This window comes from Ambystoma mexicanum, chromosome 2q, assembly GCF_040938575.1.
Source record: "Ambystoma mexicanum isolate Mex_15411 chromosome 2q, UKY_AmexF1_1, whole genome shotgun sequence".
Classification (NCBI taxonomy): Eukaryota; Metazoa; Chordata; class Amphibia; order Caudata; family Ambystomatidae; genus Ambystoma; species Ambystoma mexicanum.
Genome location: NC_090924.1, coordinates 717,685,235 through 717,703,360, shown reverse-complemented (window position 1 = coordinate 717,703,360; position 18,126 = coordinate 717,685,235). Strand labels below are relative to the sequence as shown.

At 45.8% G+C, this 18,126-nt stretch overlaps 1 protein-coding gene across 1 annotated transcript in view; it reads left to right on the top strand.

Moving 5' to 3' along the window:
* The window catches only part of PAXIP1 (PAX interacting protein 1), a 584,896-nt gene that overhangs the window by 540,062 nt on the left and 26,708 nt on the right, over positions 1-18,126 (top strand). Inside the window, exons 18-20 of the mRNA XM_069647937.1 lie at positions 9,361-9,495; positions 9,592-9,667; positions 9,759-9,823. Coding sequence (XP_069504038.1) covers positions 9,361-9,495; positions 9,592-9,667; positions 9,759-9,823 — 276 coding nt within the window. The remainder of the gene's footprint in view (positions 1-9,360; positions 9,496-9,591; positions 9,668-9,758; positions 9,824-18,126) is intronic.

Sequence of the window (18,126 nt, the reverse complement as noted above, 5' to 3'; positions counted from 1 at the left end):
TGTTTCGCCTTAACATTTTGTCCTATTTTTAACTAAAGATTTTTATCGAGTCTTCAAGTATTGCTACTTTAGTGCTTCCCGGCTATGGGGACCCGTTGCTGGTGGAGTTCTAACCATCGACTGAGTTCCAATCCCGCCTGAGGCTTCTAAATCCGTCGCAGCGTGGTAGACACAAGAAAGAAAAGCCTTTTTAAGGCTTGCGCCAAATGCCACCTGGAAAATGTGTACTTGGAAGACCTTCATGAGAGGTGTTTGCACTGCCTGCATGCAGATTACAACGTAAATGGCTGTTCCATCTGCCCCCCTTTTCATCGAAGGCACGCAAAGACTGCCATCGCAGGTTGGTGATATGGCTAGATGAGGGTGCTGATCCACAGTCATGCCTCAGCCATCCGGTGTCTAACATCTTTTGGATTCTCCATCAACTTTCCTAAGTCTTGGATACAGCCTGCTCAGAACTCTGTTCCTAGGTTCACGGCTTAACACCTTCCCATGTCCCGCCACCCTCTCGGAGGAAAGGGTCAACTCCATTCTGCACAAAGTCCAACGACTGCCCACCTTGACGATGGCGTCAGTCCGCTCCATCAAATCCCTACTAGGGATGATGTGCTCTTGCATCCCTCTGGTCCCGCACTGCAGGCTACAGATGAGGCTGCTTCAAGAATTCCTAGGCTCCTGATGGCATCAATTATCTGGATCCTGGGCAGACAAATTCCTCCTCGCGCCACCTTTCCGCAAAACTCTTAAAATTAATTGTAGAGTTAAGGGCAGTGTTCTGCCCTCTGAAGTCATTCAAGCCACAACTTCAAAACAAGGTAGTACATATCTTCACAGACAGCCCCACCACCATGTTTTATACCGTGAAGTAAGGAGGTACCCGCTCTCCAGTCTTATCCGCGGAAGCTCAGGCGCGATGGACATGGGCGTTAACGCACGTTTCTCATCTCCTTCCATCTACCAGGGGTGCACAATACCTTTGCATACTCTCTCCGTAGCGCAACAATGTAAGAAGTCAACTGTACCATCGAAAAGGGACTGGTTTCTGAGATTGAGAAATATACTCCATGGAATATCTCACACATTCACTGTACAAATCTAATGACAGTATAGAGATGCAGTGGATCCCTTTCTTCGTCAAACATGGAAAATAAAGTTCCTTGTGCATTGCTGCTTTGTGCTGCTTTTTTTGTTTGTTTCTGTACTGAATGCTTGGCTTAGGCAGGGGGGGAGGGTGGATGTGTGAGGAAGTGGGATGAATCGTGGATTATAGTATTTTTGTTGGACGAGGCTTTGCCTTTTGTTTGGAGCCTCACTGTTCTTGATTAGAAAATAGTAATAAGCTTTAATTTGGAAGAAAATAAACGTCTTAACACACTACTTTTTTGTTTCTATGTTTGGTGTGGATTTATATCAAAAGCTATTTTAAAATATATGAATAGTATTGGTTCAATTGGCCCATTACATTCTTGCAACATAGTTCCAGCCTTAAGTTTGTGAAACCCTGATGCTAGGAGAATGAGTCCTACAAACCGCTATAAGAGGCCCTATTGTCTATTTTCCATTACTGGACATCTGTCCAGTTTTATATCCTTAATTGCTGTCAGAGGTGACACAATACATGTGATCTTTGAAACCCAAACAGGGCTCTGGCCATCTTAACATTTCGATTTCTCTCCCTCAGTACACCACAGCCCCTGCTGAAACTGTAAAATAATGTCTCCAGTCTCAAAACATGCTTTCATAGTTAAACTCATGCCTATGCTCATGCACGCTATTCAAGGCACCCAACCTACAACCTTTTACAGAGGAAAGGATGCCAGCCTATCTCAGCAGTGTTTGTGAAAAACTATCCTGGGCTACACAACCAACCTCTTTCCCTGGTATACCTTCTTAGACAATCTTCTTCAACAACCTCGTTAAATGTCCTATAATTTACCCAATGTATTGATTAGAAATTGGTTCACACAGGTTGAGTCTGCTCATTACCTCGAACTTGGTGCAGATGGCCCTTAGTTATTTGAATCCACCATGTTCTCCAGCATGGGGTCTGGCATGGATTCACATGCTCATGAATGTTCCCCGTTGTCAGGCTGGGAATCCTCGGTAAAGAAAAAATCAGTTTGTTTCACTTCTGAACTATCTTTCTCTTAACCAATCACTGGTCTCTGGGTCATACTGCCCCCAGCCAATGACTGCCCTCTACCTAAGCCCCTCCTCTGGCAGCCATCTTCAGATTTTTACCGCACGTTCAAGTGTTGGGAGTCCTCGTGCTATAGCTCTTGTGCTTTTACTGCGTTTTGCAATTTTTCTAAGAGTTTTACTCAACTTTTTCGGTCAATCGAGCCTCAAGCTCCACCGATTAAACTTCCGATTAACAGGGACTCATTTTCGGATTCTTCAGCGCCCCTCAAGGGTGGATTTTCATCGAGTTTCTTCTTGGAGGATTCCAGAAGCTTCTTCGCGGCCTACACCGCATGGACATGGCAGAGGAGAAGGAGGACTCGGCGCCTATCTTCAAGGTTTGCCCTGGTTGCAACCTCCGGAACGATGGACATTCCCTGTGCTTCTACGGCCTACATTCGGAGCAGTCGCATGTGGAGGACTGCGTGGCTTGTCGGGAGATGGTGCCGTGCACACGGGCTGCCTGATGTAAGCGCCTGCTCTGGGTGAGTCCCGGCAGCATGCCTCCCCTGCCCAGAAGAAGAAAGCTGAGCAGTCTTCTAAGACCGTTGAGGGCGCCCCTCCTGCAGGGGTCCGAAATAAGGCCAAGCACCGCAAGTCCACTACCTCCGGGAGCACCGTTTCAATGAGCACCTCAGCGGCCAGGGCGAGTTCAGCGTCTCAGCACCTTCGACCATGAGCCAACGCTCAAGTTCTTTGAAGAAGAGGATGTCGGACCATCTGGTTAAGCTTTTAGAGAAGACCCGGCCTGACGGAGAAGGCTGAGGGGGGGGGGCTCTGACCCTCCCCCTAAGACAAAGGCCGCAGACTCGGCCAGGACCACAAAGGTCCAGGTGCATCAGACAAAGGCCCACTCCTCCATTGACGTAGTAGTGGCGTCCCTCACGAAGGCCGGTGGGGCGGATTCGCAGTTCCTTAAGGCGAGAGTATCCCTGCATGCCGGGAAGAAGTCCTTATTCCAGCCCATCGAAAAGACTCGGGAGAATGCGATGCCCATCATTTCACCAAAACAGTCTCCCCTGGTTGCAGAGAGGAGAGGGGTACGGTAGTCCTCCAGGGCATGGACATTCACTGTGCCTCCATTGCCTGCATTCGGACCAGACGCACGTGGAGGAAGACTGTGTGTTTTGCAAGGAGATGGTCCCCAGCACTGTGAAGAATCGGCGCAGGCCTCTCACCTGGTGGCTCCAGACCAAGGCCCCTGCTGCGGGTGAGTCCCGGCAGCATGCCTCCCCAGGCCACAAGAGGAAAACTGAGTGGTCTTCTAAGACCTTTGAGGGCGCTCCGGCGACGGAGGCCCAACCTAAGTCTAAGCACTGCAAGTCCACGGGCACTGGTAGCACGGTTGTGACGGGCTCCCCGCTGGCCAGGGCAAGCTCAGTGTCTCCAGCGCCTACAACCATGAGCCAACCCTCAGGTTCAGCGAAGAAGAGGAAGTCGGACCACCCAGGTAAGCTTCTGGAGAAGCCCCGGACGGCCAGTCGGAGAAGGGTAAGGCAGAGCGGGGCGCTCTCCCACCCCGCAAGGTGAAGGCCTCCAGCTTAACCAAGGTTGTGCAGGCCCAGATTCACCCAGCGAAGCCTTCCATTGAAGGAGTGGTGGCGTCCCTAGCGAAGGCCGCAGGTACTCAGGGTGAGCCCCCCAAAGCGAGATTTTCCCTGCTTGCCAGGAGGGAATCGTCTTTTCCGCCCATAGACACTGGAGAAGGTGATGCCCATCTCCCCGAAACACACTCCCCTGGTCGCAGAGAAGGGGGGGGCACGGTAGTCCTCCAGGGCACGGACATCTCCTCTGAGGAGGAGCTTTCTACTCTCCAGACCATTTTGGAAAAGAAGTTGTCGAGGCCAAGTCTTACGGGAAGGACCCCGACGAGGGAGACGTCGCCGACTAGGAGGAGCAGGGCGTGGAGGATTTGGAGAACTCTACACTGCTGCCTCCGTCGCTCCCACTTCCGCCACCTCAACCCTCAGCGGACATTTCGGTGGAAATTCTCCAGGTACTTCACACCTTGTGCTTGGAGATTCGGACAAGGATGCCCCTTCCGCGGACAGAAGATCCTGCGGCACCGGATGATCCTGCGGCACCGGGGACATCAGGCGCACCCCCTGCCAAGAAGAGGAGACTTCACCCTCCACCGCCTTGTCAACCTTCGCCCCCCTCCACCAAGGGAGGATACGGACACCGCGACGGCGGCGGGTTGGGAGTCCTCTCGTCTCCGCCGCCCAGAGCCTCACCTCCTGATGATAGGCTTGTTCCATGCCATGATCTCTAGAGCCTCGGACCTGTTTCAACTGACCGGCGAGGAAAAGAAGAGGGTTTCCTGTACCAATGCTGCAAGGCGAAAAGGAAGACTGTGCTGTCGATCCCGCTGTTGGACAACATTTGGGACGAGGGACTGTCCCTTATGAAGAACCCGTCCTCTGCTCCGGTGAAGAGGGACCGGTACGAAAAGTACAGGGTGCCGGACTCTGCACCCAAGTGTTTGAGGTCCCAGCCTTCCCAGGATTCGGTCATCTCGGCGGCAGCGAGGATGAAATCTTCTGGCACTTCCGCGTCAACCTTCTCCCCCTGGACCACGAGGGGAAGAAGTTGGATGCCATGGGACGAGTCATCACATCTGTGGCGACGACCATCAACGCGGCCCTCGCCATCGTGGCGCGCTACGACAGGGAGCTCTGGTTTAAAATCGCTCCCCTCCTGGACTTCCTACCCGATGACAAGAGAGCGGAAGCGTTGGAGATCCTGCAGGAAGGCGAGGTGGCATCGGACCATGCCATCACAGTGGCCACAGACATTGCCGACAAGGGATTCCCCCAAATGGGCAACAGCATTTGCCTTTGTCAGCGAGGTTGGTAAAGGGCCACTAACTTTCGCCAGGATGTGCAGTCGAGGGTATTGGACATGCCCTTCGGCGGGGACAATTTGTTTGTCAAGACCGTGGACAGGTCTCTTCAGGCCATCAAGGCGGACACAAGACGACTCGTGCCTTGGTCACACTTCAGCAGCGGTGGCCGTCCTTTCGGAATTCCCGGGGGTAAACCCCCAAGGTTCCTGCAAAGGCTTTGGTTGAAGCTCTTCATCCTACCATCAGCCGTCCTGCTCTTAGGCCCAGGAGGCCTACAGGGGCTGCAGCAAGGCAGCAAGTCTGCAGGAGGTAGCCGTCGTCGACAGGGTCCCCAATGTAGCACCTCCACGGCGAAGCAAGATTGAACCGGCCGTGATGAAGTCCATCTCCACCGCCCGTTGGGTGCTGGACGCTCTGGCCCACGGACACACCCTGGAATTCCACTAAAGTGTCTGCACATACCACCAGTGGCCAGGCAGGAAAACCACGTCCCTCAGCTTCTGCTGGAGGTGCGGGCCATGCTGAAGAAGGGGTGATAAAGCTCGCTCCGGAGTGTACTCTCAGTACTTCCTCGTCAAAACAAAAACTGGTGGTTGGAGGCACATCCTAGATGTCCGCCGTCTGAACAAGTACATCAAATCCAAGAAGTTTTGTATGGTCACCCTTTAGCACGTGCTAGCACAGCTGGAAGAAGGGGATTTTCTGTCATCGCTGGTCTTGGAGGATACCTACTTTCACATCCCCATTCACAAGGGACACCGCACGTTTCTGCGCTTTGTGGTTCAGGGGCAACATTACCAGTTCAAGGCCCTACTCTTCGGATTGAATATGAAAACCCTTTGCACCAAGTGCCTGGCACCAGTGGCGGCACGGCTACGTCTACGAGGGATCCACGTTTACCCCTACCTGGACGACTGGCTCATCCGAGTGAAATTGAGGGAGATCGCCGTCGTTCACACAGCGAAGACTGTCCAGCTGCTGGGGTTCTCAATGAACTATGCAAAGTCCTGCTTGGTGCCATTGCAAGACGTGTTGTTTCTGGGGTCTCGGCTCAACACGATGTGCCTGGCGTCTCAGTCGGAGGAGAGGATAGCGGCCACGCTGGGCAAGGTACAACGGCTGTTGACCCTGAAGATTGCAAGGGTGAGGTCCATCAAGTCCCTTCTCGGCATGATGTCGTCATGCATATACCTATGTATCATAAGGTCAATTAAGTTGTTCACGGTATCTATAACGGTATACCGTTACACCCCTAGAATAAAACAAAGGTTAACAAATAATTCATGAACATGTAAGTACTTTTGAACCTTCCAATGTTCAGTAAATTAACCCTTTCCTGGGGAAAAGATAAAGCACAGAGTCATAGGTAGGAAGAGTAACTCAAGAACCCAGGACAGCCATTATTAATTGCACAATATTAAGGGGAGCTGTAGATCTTCTTTCTAGAAAATAGAACACTTGAAGGGCCACAAGCTGGGAGGCTTGTGAGGGGCAAAGCTACAGCAACTCTGCAAGGTAACCAAGACCGGTATCAACAAGAGGTAAGTTCTTAGACTTTACAGTACCTCTGGTTAGAAGAAATGGTTCCAACTGGCTTCTGTTCCTGTACAGCTCTGTAGATCCTGTTGTTCCTGATACTCAGTCGTGGGGACATGAAGGACGACGTCTGGGGACTCCTGCTCTGGAATGGGACAGTCAGCAAAAGCAATGCAAAAACTTCAATTTAGCGCTCCTTTCAGTGTTTCAGCTCCTCGCGTCTGACAGCAAATAGCAACACTGCGGTTCTCAGATACCACTCTAGACTTTCCTTGCATCTGGGCTGCAGCACTCTATAGAGGTGGCTCAGGCTTGGTCGGTCCTGCTTCAGGGAACTCGAAGGATCTTCCCGGCACTTGGGTCCGACTTAAAAGCGAACCACACAATCTGGTGTTCCTCTTCCTGGCACTTCGGTTTCAGCAGCAGCAGTAGTGGAAATACAGCCAGCTCTGAGACGATGTCCAGACGGGCTTACTTTGGAGTTGATTGGTCCCACCAACTCAAAGGGAGAAGTCATCCTTGAAGGGCTTCTCTAGTCGAGGCGAATTTGGAGCTTCAGTACAGCAGTGAGGCTTCACCGGGCAAACCAACGGTCCAGGGGTTGCAGCAGGCGTCTCTTCCAAGTTCTTCTTCAGATTCCTTCGTCCAGTGGTCGACTCTGCCTTCCAAGCCAAAAAGCCTTGCCTTTTATGCAGGGTTCTCCCATTAATTCCAGCCTAGCTGCCAATCACACAGCAGGGTGGCTGTCCTTGCCAGACAGCCAGCCGGCCAATCACCTTTTTGGGTGCATTCCTGTAACCAAGGGGATTAAGCACAGGGAGTGTCGGGTACCTCCCTCACTTCCTGCCCCTGTCAGACATACTGGAGCCAGATGTGGGCTTCACTCTGGAATCCTGCCGAAGACAAGACGAACAAAGGGACCAAACCTGGTTTGGCACGCAGAGTAAATCTCAAGAAGGACCTTTCCAACAAGAAATGACGAAAAAAGAAGACCATGGCCATTTTGACAAAATGGGCACCAACGCAGCCCACAGTAAAAACACACAATGGTAGTATAAAGTAAACCACTGCCACCAGCCATTAATTTTAGAAAGGGTAACATAAAAATGTTACATGAGAAACTAGACAAAGGGGATACTAAGTAACCCCTCCAGCACCCTATTATAAGATGTGTGTTGGGTCTAGAAAGTTACAAAATGTAAGTGAAGTCAATGTCACCTCACTGCTCTTGGAAACAGTAGTTTCACTGAGAGAAGGTATTTAAACCTTTGGGAAATCTAAGAGACTTCCCTGTGCCACTGCACTGAAGGTGCTGTGTGTCACAATGTAAAAGATGATACCTATGGAGTTTGTCAGACTCCAAAGTTAAACGAAGCACAGAGTCCAAATCCCAATAAAAATACATGAGCGTGAGAAAAAGGGCTCACTCTCTCCAAGTTAGAAATTAAAGTCCTAAAGTCCAGCAAAAGAGCTGGGGGGTCTCTAAGGTGGAAGGGAATTGGCACATTTCTGACAATTCTCCCTAATAAGCGGCAAAGCTGCACATCCGGGAAACGGGAGGAGACACTTATTGGTATCAGTCTTTTGGATCACAGCAAACTCTGGATGCATGTGCGTGGGAATTACCGTTCGTCGGGAACTAGGTACTTTGATGCAGGAGATGGCAAAGCTTTGATAGACCAGGATCCGGACGGGAACACCCTGGGAGAGGGTAGAGAGGGAGTTGGGGAGAGACTGTGATAGAGGAAAAGAGGACACATAAAGAAACGTAATTCACAAGCATTTTGCGAGAGTGAAGCAACATGCTGTTCATATCCCGGCTGCACAACAATGACGTGAGGGCGACTGACTTCACCTGGCACGCCCTCTCCAGAGGGATTAGACCTTCACATGGCACACCGGCGGCCATGTTGAAGGAATCCGTACACAGATATACCGAGGACACCCTCCTCCTCCATCTAGAAAAGAAAGTCAAGGGGCGATACCGGGATTTAACTCTATCCTCCCTTAGTAGTATGCAGTAAACGCAAATTTGCTCAACCAACATAACGCAAAAACAGTTAAAATGTAACTGCTGCCACCAGCTTGTTTTTAGGCACATATAAAAGTAACAAAAAATCCCATGTGTAAAAGGTTAGGGTGATACAAAAGTATCCCTGTTGCACTGCGAACTGTAAGGTGCTGTGTGCAATATAAATACAAGAATTCAAAAGTGAAACTAGTTTCCCAGTACGGTTAGTCTGAAGGTCTAGTCAGTTTCTCTGTACAAATTAGCAAAAGACTAGGGGAAGCGTCCCTTCTCTTCAAAGAGTCAAGACAGGTTTAAAAACAGATCAAAAAGACCAGGGTTCCATGGAAAACTATGGAGGAAATGGTGCTAAAAACATCTTTAACAATACCTAGGCCTGATTTCCCCCTGCACATGTTTTATTAGGAACAGTTGCCAATATGCTTTCCATAGTTGCATGCCGCACCGTGTGAACCAATGTCCACCATTGCAGGTTGCAGATGATGGTTTGGTATACCAAGTGTGACACTTGCAGCAAACAGCAGCATGTGTAATTTGCACAGGGATGCACTTGCTGTAATCCATCCCTGTGTGGCTTCATATAAAGCATTCTGTTCAGGAACATTCTCTCTTACTGTTTGTCTTTTTACCATCCACTAATTATTGCTGCTGTTCTTTTATGTTTATTTGTAGTATTCGCACATACGCTAACGTGATGCACTTTAAACAGACTTTTAGCCTTGCAAAGCAATGAACTATACATTAATTACAATTCTTTTGTTGTTTCCAGGGGAAATATTTTTACATCACACCTGGTATTTGTCCAAGCCTTTCGACCATGAAGGCAATTGCGGAATGTGCAGGGGGAAAAGTGCTATCGAAGCAGCCCCCTTTTCGAAAACTTATGGAACATAAACAGAACAAAGTATGTATTGCATGAGTTGCCTACCTTTTTATTCTTTCTTATCCCAATACTTTTTGATGGCTCATTTATTTTCTAATGTAATGTTCTTTTTTACAGAGCTTACCCGAGATCATTTTAATATCCTGTGAAAATGACCTGCACCTGTGTAGAGAATACTTTGCTAGAAGTATAGGTATGTTTCTTTGGCCGATTTTCCTCCATGCTATTTTAAGTGTAAGAGTATGAACACACATTTAATTTTTTTTGTGTGCGCTCATTTTCAGATGTTCATAATGCAGAATTTGTTCTGACTGGCGTTCTTACTCAGACACTGGACTACGAATCATATCCTTTTTTTAAATACATCTTTCCATGAACATTAACACATGGTTATTGTAGAGTGTGCGTGCCTTGAGTTTACTAGTTAATGTATGTTTGATTTCCTAAGTTAAAGCAATGCCAAAGGTCTGCAGAATTCCAATATTAACAATGTTTTCTTAAATTATTTAGTTAATTGTGTGCAGGCTTCTGCGCAGCTAGTGTGGCAAACATGGCACCACACCAAAACCTTGTTATACCAGTGCATACATTTCAGACAGTTGTTTGTTTTTTAAGTGTTTCAGCAATGTTATTGGCACAGTCTGCAGGTCATATGAGAGGGACAGCTTGGCTCCATCACTGAAATGCCAATGCAGCGTTTCTGGTCAAGGTGCTGCATACCTGTTCCTGCACCTCCACCTCCACAGGGTTTAACAGGCCCAAAGTCCTTACGGTACCTCTCCCTTGCCTCACCGTGATAAGTGGGGTTCTGGTGAAGGTTCCCCCACAGGACTTCCCCAAAAGTGTTGGAATGTGATGGGGTCTGCTGAGATCTTTCTTCACTTGTTATATGTTTGTTTATTTTATTTGTATGGTGCACCAAACCCGAGGGTAACTAGGCGCGAGAAAAATACATGACAACGTTAGGCTTAGGTTATAGTATATGTCGTTAACAAGGTTTCAATATATAATATACAGGATTTACAAGGTACTTGGTGCATAGTTACACAAAATCAGTAATGTACAATAATTACAGAGTGTACATTACATTTAGAGCGCAGGAGGAGAGCAAACTAGGTGCTTGGTACACAGAAAGCGTCCGCAAGACCATTTGATGTTCATAGGTTTGTGCTGAGACCTAACTTAGGTTGCGCGATGTTCTTGAGATTCGGTACCAGGATGTTTATCGTTCATTCTCAGCCATTTCTGTATGTTGCATCTAAAGCTGGGGTAAGTTTGATTGGTACGGAGTGTAAACGGGAGTGAGTTCCACGTTTGCGCTGCCATAACTGGGAAGATTCTGCCGCCAGATTTGGTTAGGTTGAAATGGGGTACATTTAGGCAGTAGGCGTTAGTGGTCCTGGAGGGTCGATTAGACATTTTCCTGACAATGCGGTTAGTGAGATAGATTATGGCGGCGGCGTTCAGGCATTTTGAGGTCAGAGTTGTGGTTTTGAGCAGGATTCTGTCCTTAATTGTCAGCCAGTGGTTTCGTCTTCTGTATTCAGATACGTGATCTTTGTTTGGGACGTTTAGGGCTGTCCTTAAGGCATTGTTCTGAAGTGTCTGAATCTTGTTCAGGATATGCTTGTTTGCGCCCAGATAAAGCGCATTACAGTAGTCTAATCTTGAGAGTATAAGAGTGTTTGCTAAGGTGATGCAGCTAGGTGCGGATAAGTATGGTCTGCAGGCCCTGATCAGCTTGCATGTGTAAGCTGAAGTCTAAGCCAGTGAGTTAACTTGTTTTGTCAGTGTTAAGGTGGAATCGAGGTAAACGGCTAAGGTTTTTACCTCTTTTACGACTTTGATGGTGTTGCCATCAATATCGAACGAGGAGTAATCGCTGTTGAGTTTTTTAAGGTTAGCCGGTGTTCCCTTGATCAGAATTTCAGTCTTGTCATTCAGGCATAGGCCATGGGTGGCCATCCATGCCTGAATGAGGAGATAGATTTTGTTCACAAGAGCCATGTCATTGAGGTAATTGCCCGAAAAGGAATATGAGGATCTGGGTGTCGTCTGCGTAATTGGTGTAGGAGACACCCAGATTATCTAATTTGTCAACCAACGGCTTTGTGAAGATATTGTACATAGTAGGTTAGACGCATGAGCCTCGTGGCATGCCACATGTTATGGGAATTGGATCTGCTGAGTCTGAAGGGGAGAAGACTTGCATGGATCTGTTGTTGAGGAACGATTGGACCCATGCTATTGCTTCCTTAGAGAAGTGAGCTGCCGAGGCAAGGTGATTGCATAGAACTTAGTGATCACCAAGTCAAAGGCGGCTGACAGGTCAAGGAGGAGAAGCATGGCAGATTTCCCTTTGTCCTTTAGCTCCTCAGTTTGGGTCTTTAGGTCGATTAGGGCCGTTTCAGTACCATGTAATGGTGTGAAGCCAGATTGGCTGGCACCTAAGAGGTGGTTGGTTTCAAGGTGTTGTTGTATCTGGAGATACGCAAGTTTGTCAAGTATCTTCAACAGAAAGGGTACGGTCGTAATAGGCCTATAGTTTGTTGGGATGGTGGGGGTCTAATGTTTGCTTTTTGAGAAAGGGTAATACCCAGGACTCGTTTCAAATCACTTAGGACGGTGTTGGTTGAGAAGGATGCATTAATAAGTTTGGAGATAAATGGAGCCAGGTCTCTGGCTGCATCTTTAATTAGTTGTGCTGGGCATTTGTCCCCCTGGCGTTTTGAAGGTTTCAGTGAGATCATTTTCTCTACTTCTAGGGTGGACACTTTCGCGAATTTGAATTGATCTGGTCTATTAGTCAGGTCAAGGATTGGAATTTGGGTGTCCTGTTTGGGTAGTGAGGATTTCTTATTAGCTATTTTGTCTTTGAGGAGTATTATATTGTTTGCTAGTGCATTCTTACTTTAAAACACTCACAAACTCCATGTTGGTTTAGCCAATTCTTTTTCATACTCTTAAGACTCCTAACTTTTTTAAGAGGATTGATTTGGGACCGTTGACTGTAAGGTAGGGGTCTGCAACCTTTGGCTCTCCAGATGTTTTGGACTACATCTACCTTCAGCCCTAAGCAGCATAGTCAGTGGTGAAGGATCATGGGAGTCATAGTCAAAAACATGTGAAGAGCAGGGGGCAGACCGCTGCTCTAAGGCGCTAGGCCCTCTCTCTCATAGTTGGGGAATAACTTTTTAATGTGTAGGGCCATATTTTATGAAGCGGTGTATGGCGTGTTAAGCTACTTTCTTTCATACATATTCTCTAATTTGGTTCAGATTTACCTTATTGTTAATTTGCTTTACTACACTTGATCTGATTGTTTAACTGGTTCTAAAATAGAGTGCTAGTGTTATATATACACATTCACATTTAGGGTGATCTGCAAAAATAACTAAATGTTTAGTGTTCAGGGTATTGGTAATTAACCAGGACTGAAAATGCCAGGGTAAATTTGGATTTTCCCCACATGGGGGACTTTACCAATGCAGGGATACACCCTTTGGGTTAAGAAATTCACCTGCTAAATGAGTGGTTGGTCAACCATATCATAAATAGACTTGATGAATACTGCGTGTCATATCTAGATGATATTGCAGTTTACATTCCCACTTAGGGGAGGGTATGTGAGACACCTCCATATAATATTCCAGGCCCATAAAGGCATCCAAATGGAAGATTGGACAAGGATCAGTGACATTCTGTGGGCATAAGGTTGGTGGGGCAAAGGTTGTATGAGACTGGGGGACCCCTACAAGCTAAATCAGTGAGAACCGTTCTGTGTTTCACTGGGTATTGCATGAATTTCCTGGCAGACAATGACACCATAGCTGCCCACTTGACTGCTCTAAACACTCCAAAGAAACCTACAAGCGCCCTCGCTCTAAGTAGTGTGAGAAGGACCTTCAGGGCTTAAAGGCTTCATTGCGCCAGGCAACTGTTATTAGGGCATCAGACTAACCTTTTATAGTACATACTAATGCCTGACACTGGAATAGGAGCACTCCTCTCACAGCTAGATGACACCCCTTATATGCTTCATCAGTTGCCAGCCTAAGGACGGAGAACTGAGTTGGGCCACTGTGGAAAAATGTTTTGCCATTGTGCTGTCTCCTAGGAAGCTGAGACCTTAAGTCTTTGGGACTCAGCTACACCATTCAGACTCACCATACACCCTTAAAGTGGCTGTTGCATTAAGGGTGAGATTCTTAAACTACTCAGGTGGCTCATAAGCCTTCAAGGCTTTGACTACACTTTTGAGCATAAGGCAGGTCCCCAACGTAACAATGCTGATGGCTAGTCCAGGATGTATAACAGACTGTAACATAACATCTCTCCAGAGGTGGATTAGATCCCCTGGTCCCTAGTCTTGGGATGAGTGTTTGGAAAGATTTTCTTTTTGCTGCTTTTTCCCCCCATAGACCTCAGTGATCCTCCCCACCCACCACAAATCTTATCTGTTTTGTACCTGTCGCAACTTCTAGGGGGAAGTGAAGCCTTTTTAATTCAATTGCCTTAAGGCTGTCTGTTGTGGGGGCATTGATCAGTTCCTACGGCGATCAGTACAGGGGTTCTCCATTGTGAGATTCTTGGTTGATTTTACACTGTCCTCTTCCCCTTACAGTGGGGTCCGGTATGGATACTTTGTGTACCTATAACTTTATTGCGTGAATGATGCATCCAAGACTTGCTGATGGTAGCAGATTGTTTTTCTACTGTATCCTTTTTCTCATTCACTTTTGGATTCAACCACATAATCCCTTTTAGAGTACCACATACTCTAAAAAGGTTGTGCCACGTGATTTGGCCCTGCCATTGGCCCATCTTGTCTTTTGGCCTTCTTCATGCTCTCATGGCCTGATTTGCCATATATGGTCAGCCCTTTCCTAGGCAAAGCCTCAGCTTTCCCAAGCAAAACGATGGTATGTGTTTGTGGCCAGATTTGGGGGCTACCATGTATAGTCCCAGAATACATCCTGACCAAAGTGTCTGTTGCTGGGCAGATGTAGCGGCTGGAGGCTGTCCACTATTGGACAGCCTCTGCCAATTAGTGGGTTTGGACCGACTCCACCTTGAATCATGGGTAAAGGGATGACTCTAGCAGCCATTCTTCAGATAGTCTGAGTCAAGACCCCTACGAAAAGGACCATCTTGTTGTAGACCCGAAACTTGTTGCAGCCAACCAGCTTTGTTTTTAATTGTTCTGCCAAAGACTTGCTACTTTGCTGATCGGTGCTTTATCTCCTGAACCAGTGGGAACTACCAGTCTCAAGCCCCTGCTCGAGGGTCCTTCCCTTGGAAGCCTTCGGAGGTGACCTGTAACAATCCTGTGGGCTTCATCGCTGCATCAGTTGCCGTCCCGACCATTGTCCTATACATAAATGGTCTAGTCTGAATACCCTGAAATTCATTTACTTACAATTCGCAATTTAAGCTCACTTAAAACCAACTAAAAGCACTTTTTTATTACCTAACTTCATCACTGATAAAAATTTAATCAACACAAGATTAAAGGACATTTGTTGATCTTGGACTGGACATTTGTATCTAAATATAAGAATAACAAATCATTTACAAGTCTCTTGAAATGCTTACACCTTGCATCATCTGAAGCCCCCCACTTTTATGAGGTGTCACGTTAGTGCAGCAGCACCTGCATGTTCTATATTCCTCTAGGTAAACCTAGTCTAGTGCCTAAAATGTTCTGTTTGTCTTAAAGTTTGATCCGAACTGTCATAAATATTCCCTTTTTACTTTTATCCAGAAAGTGCCATATGTGTAGGGCCTTGCATTTTAGTGGAATGGGAAGATCTTGATATACTGGCATGCTTTTTCTTCAACTCGTTTTCTGGCATAATCGCATCCACTTCATCTCCCTTCAACTGAATTGATGCTACAAATTGTTTATTTAAATCCACAAATGTATCACTATTGCCACTATGAAACTTGACACGAAGCTATTTGCCCCAGTCTGTTTAATTTTAAGATTAAAAACAAGCTCTTAAAATTGAGACGAGTGTGCCGAGCAAAGCTTCAGAGCCAGTAAAGTATATTGAGGTAGATTTAGCAAGGCTTAAAATCAGCCTTCAAAATAGACCATCTGTTCTGTCCAGTCGGGCGTCAAATACCAGGTGTTACTTCAATACAATGTAAAGCCATTGGACAGATTCTTTTTATTATATTCTCTAATTATTGTAAGAAATGAGAACCCCCCCGTGTTTATAATCACAACTACTTATAGCAGAAATGACTAGTGTTTTTATTCATAATTTTATCCCCAGTAGGTTTGACGCTCCTTTCTGTTTTGATTATTAATTCCCAAATAACATAATTCTTGGACCACTTTGCCAACTTTGTCCGTTAATTACCATTCAAAAGTTTGCTTAAGATTCCTCTGTTTGGTAGCACAGTATCTTAGTTTTAGTGATGTCTATTTTGAATTCATTTGACCAAAATCCTGCTACCACTGAAAGATGCCTTTAGGCCTTTTATAGTTTGGCCTAAGAGTATCTATGCATAACCCATTTATGAAATGTTTGATACCCAATTCAGATGCAGATCTTTTCTGAGACCGTATCCAAGTCGTCCATTTAGAGATTAAGCAACAAGGGTGCTAAAAAGCATCCCTATTAAAGCCATGCTTAGTTTCTATTGGCTGCAATTTCCTGTTTTATCTAACCTACGCCGTAAGCATGTGTTGATGTTCAGTGCAACAATCAGTGTGTCAGCAGCACACGTTCAATTCCCCACTAACAAAGCTTTCACCAGAGCCTATTTCCATAAACCTTGTTAAATTCCACCATGTAGTCTAAAAAGGATACATACAGCAGTGTGTGAGACCTGGGGTTGGTGCTTTTGCACTTCCGGTACTAAAAACGAGAGTATTTCTAAGGCTTGATGCGCCCTTTCTAAAGTCTGATTGGAAACAGGAGAGAGTCCCCTTAGAATGGACCCACCTATTTAGTTCTTTAAGTAATAATGTCACAAATATTTTGATGGAAGTGTCCATCAATATGATTAAGCAGTCATTTTGTGGGTTTAATCCTTTTCTTAAAATTAAATACTATGGACCCAAGACGATTGCGACATATGGCCCAGCGGGTTAGCATGGTGGTTATAAAATTATCATTGCTATTGGATGGATGGATGAATGACTGTTTTACTAATGCATCCCAAAACCTTTCACCTACAGGATTTATTTTTTACTTCTATACAATTATCTTTGGTGTTAATCAATCTCCAAAATCTTTGAGTCTGACGTTGCTATGATGTTGCTTGCCAAGTTTAATTTGTTTTGTAACTTTTATGAATAAGCCAGATTCATGTTCCTATTTAAAGTAGCATGGACACAAGTAGTCAAAAAATTGTACCACATCAAAGGGTTTTTTGGAGAATTCACTGAACCTTCAACGTTACTATACACCTATCACTCGGTGAGTAAGCATTCAAATTCTCCATTCTATTGGAATCTTTTCATTTCAAGGCAGAAGCCAGAATAATATCCCATAACCTATTGTCTTTCACTATCAATCTTGTGTCCGGTGGACACTTAACGTTAAAATTTCCTCCATTGAATATTGCACCATAAGTGTATAGAACACTTCGTTCTTCCAAAATCCCCTTAATGCTTGCAATCGTTGGTGCTATTTTCAGGTGATCCAGAGGATTGTAAATATTTACGGTCAACCTCTTTGTGATGCCTTCTCACTGGATTAAAGAGGAAAATTATAGTCCCACTTGTGAAATCTAGAAATTTGCTATGCTATGGAAAGAAAATATAACAAGAGATCACAGAGACACGGGAATCTGATTATTTCAAAGCAAAATGCATCTTTATTTTCTGCATGACAGAATGTCACTAATCACTAACAAGCAGCACTCTTGGAGCATGAGTGCATTAGCAAACCCAGCCAGCCTCCAAGGCTGAAACTGTGACACTAGCTCCGTTCTCTCTCAACCAGCTATGAGCCAGCCTCCTTCCCCTGGCTCTAGCTTTCTAGCTCCAACTCTCAGCCAGCTGAACCTATTGAACAGAACACCAATCCACTGTTTATTCAGAGCAAGGACGCAGTCATTTTACAATTGTGTGCGTAGAAAGCATTCCATTTTAAACTATGTGCATACTATGTTATGTGCGTGCATACATAATTTCAGCCAGCATAATCATATACTGGAACACATTGACATGACATGTTCTCTATTCTAAAAATAACAAGCCAGCAAGCATATTGTGTCTTCGCATCAAGACTGTCTCATGCAAAAACCAGAACATTTGTTCATTGAAAACATTTCTTTGCAGTCAGCCAACCAAGGTTGTATCTCCGTGCTAAAGGATTTGACAGTCTGCAAAGACTGTATTTGGTATCAACACATTTACACACTGTGTTTGGCTGGGAAAACAATTCTCTGCCCGCATTCAGCAAAAACCTAATTCATATGGACAAGACACAAAGCACATTATCTAGCGCCTAGAAATACAGAATGTGCTATACATAATACCAAGTGTACATAATTGCATGGTTCTGCTATAATCAAAACAAACTATAATGCTTAAACATGGCCTATGTTAAATGGTTGTAAAAATTGAATGCATGTATGAATGAATTATTGGATTAGTGGATGGATTAGCTCATGCTAAACTATCATAGATAA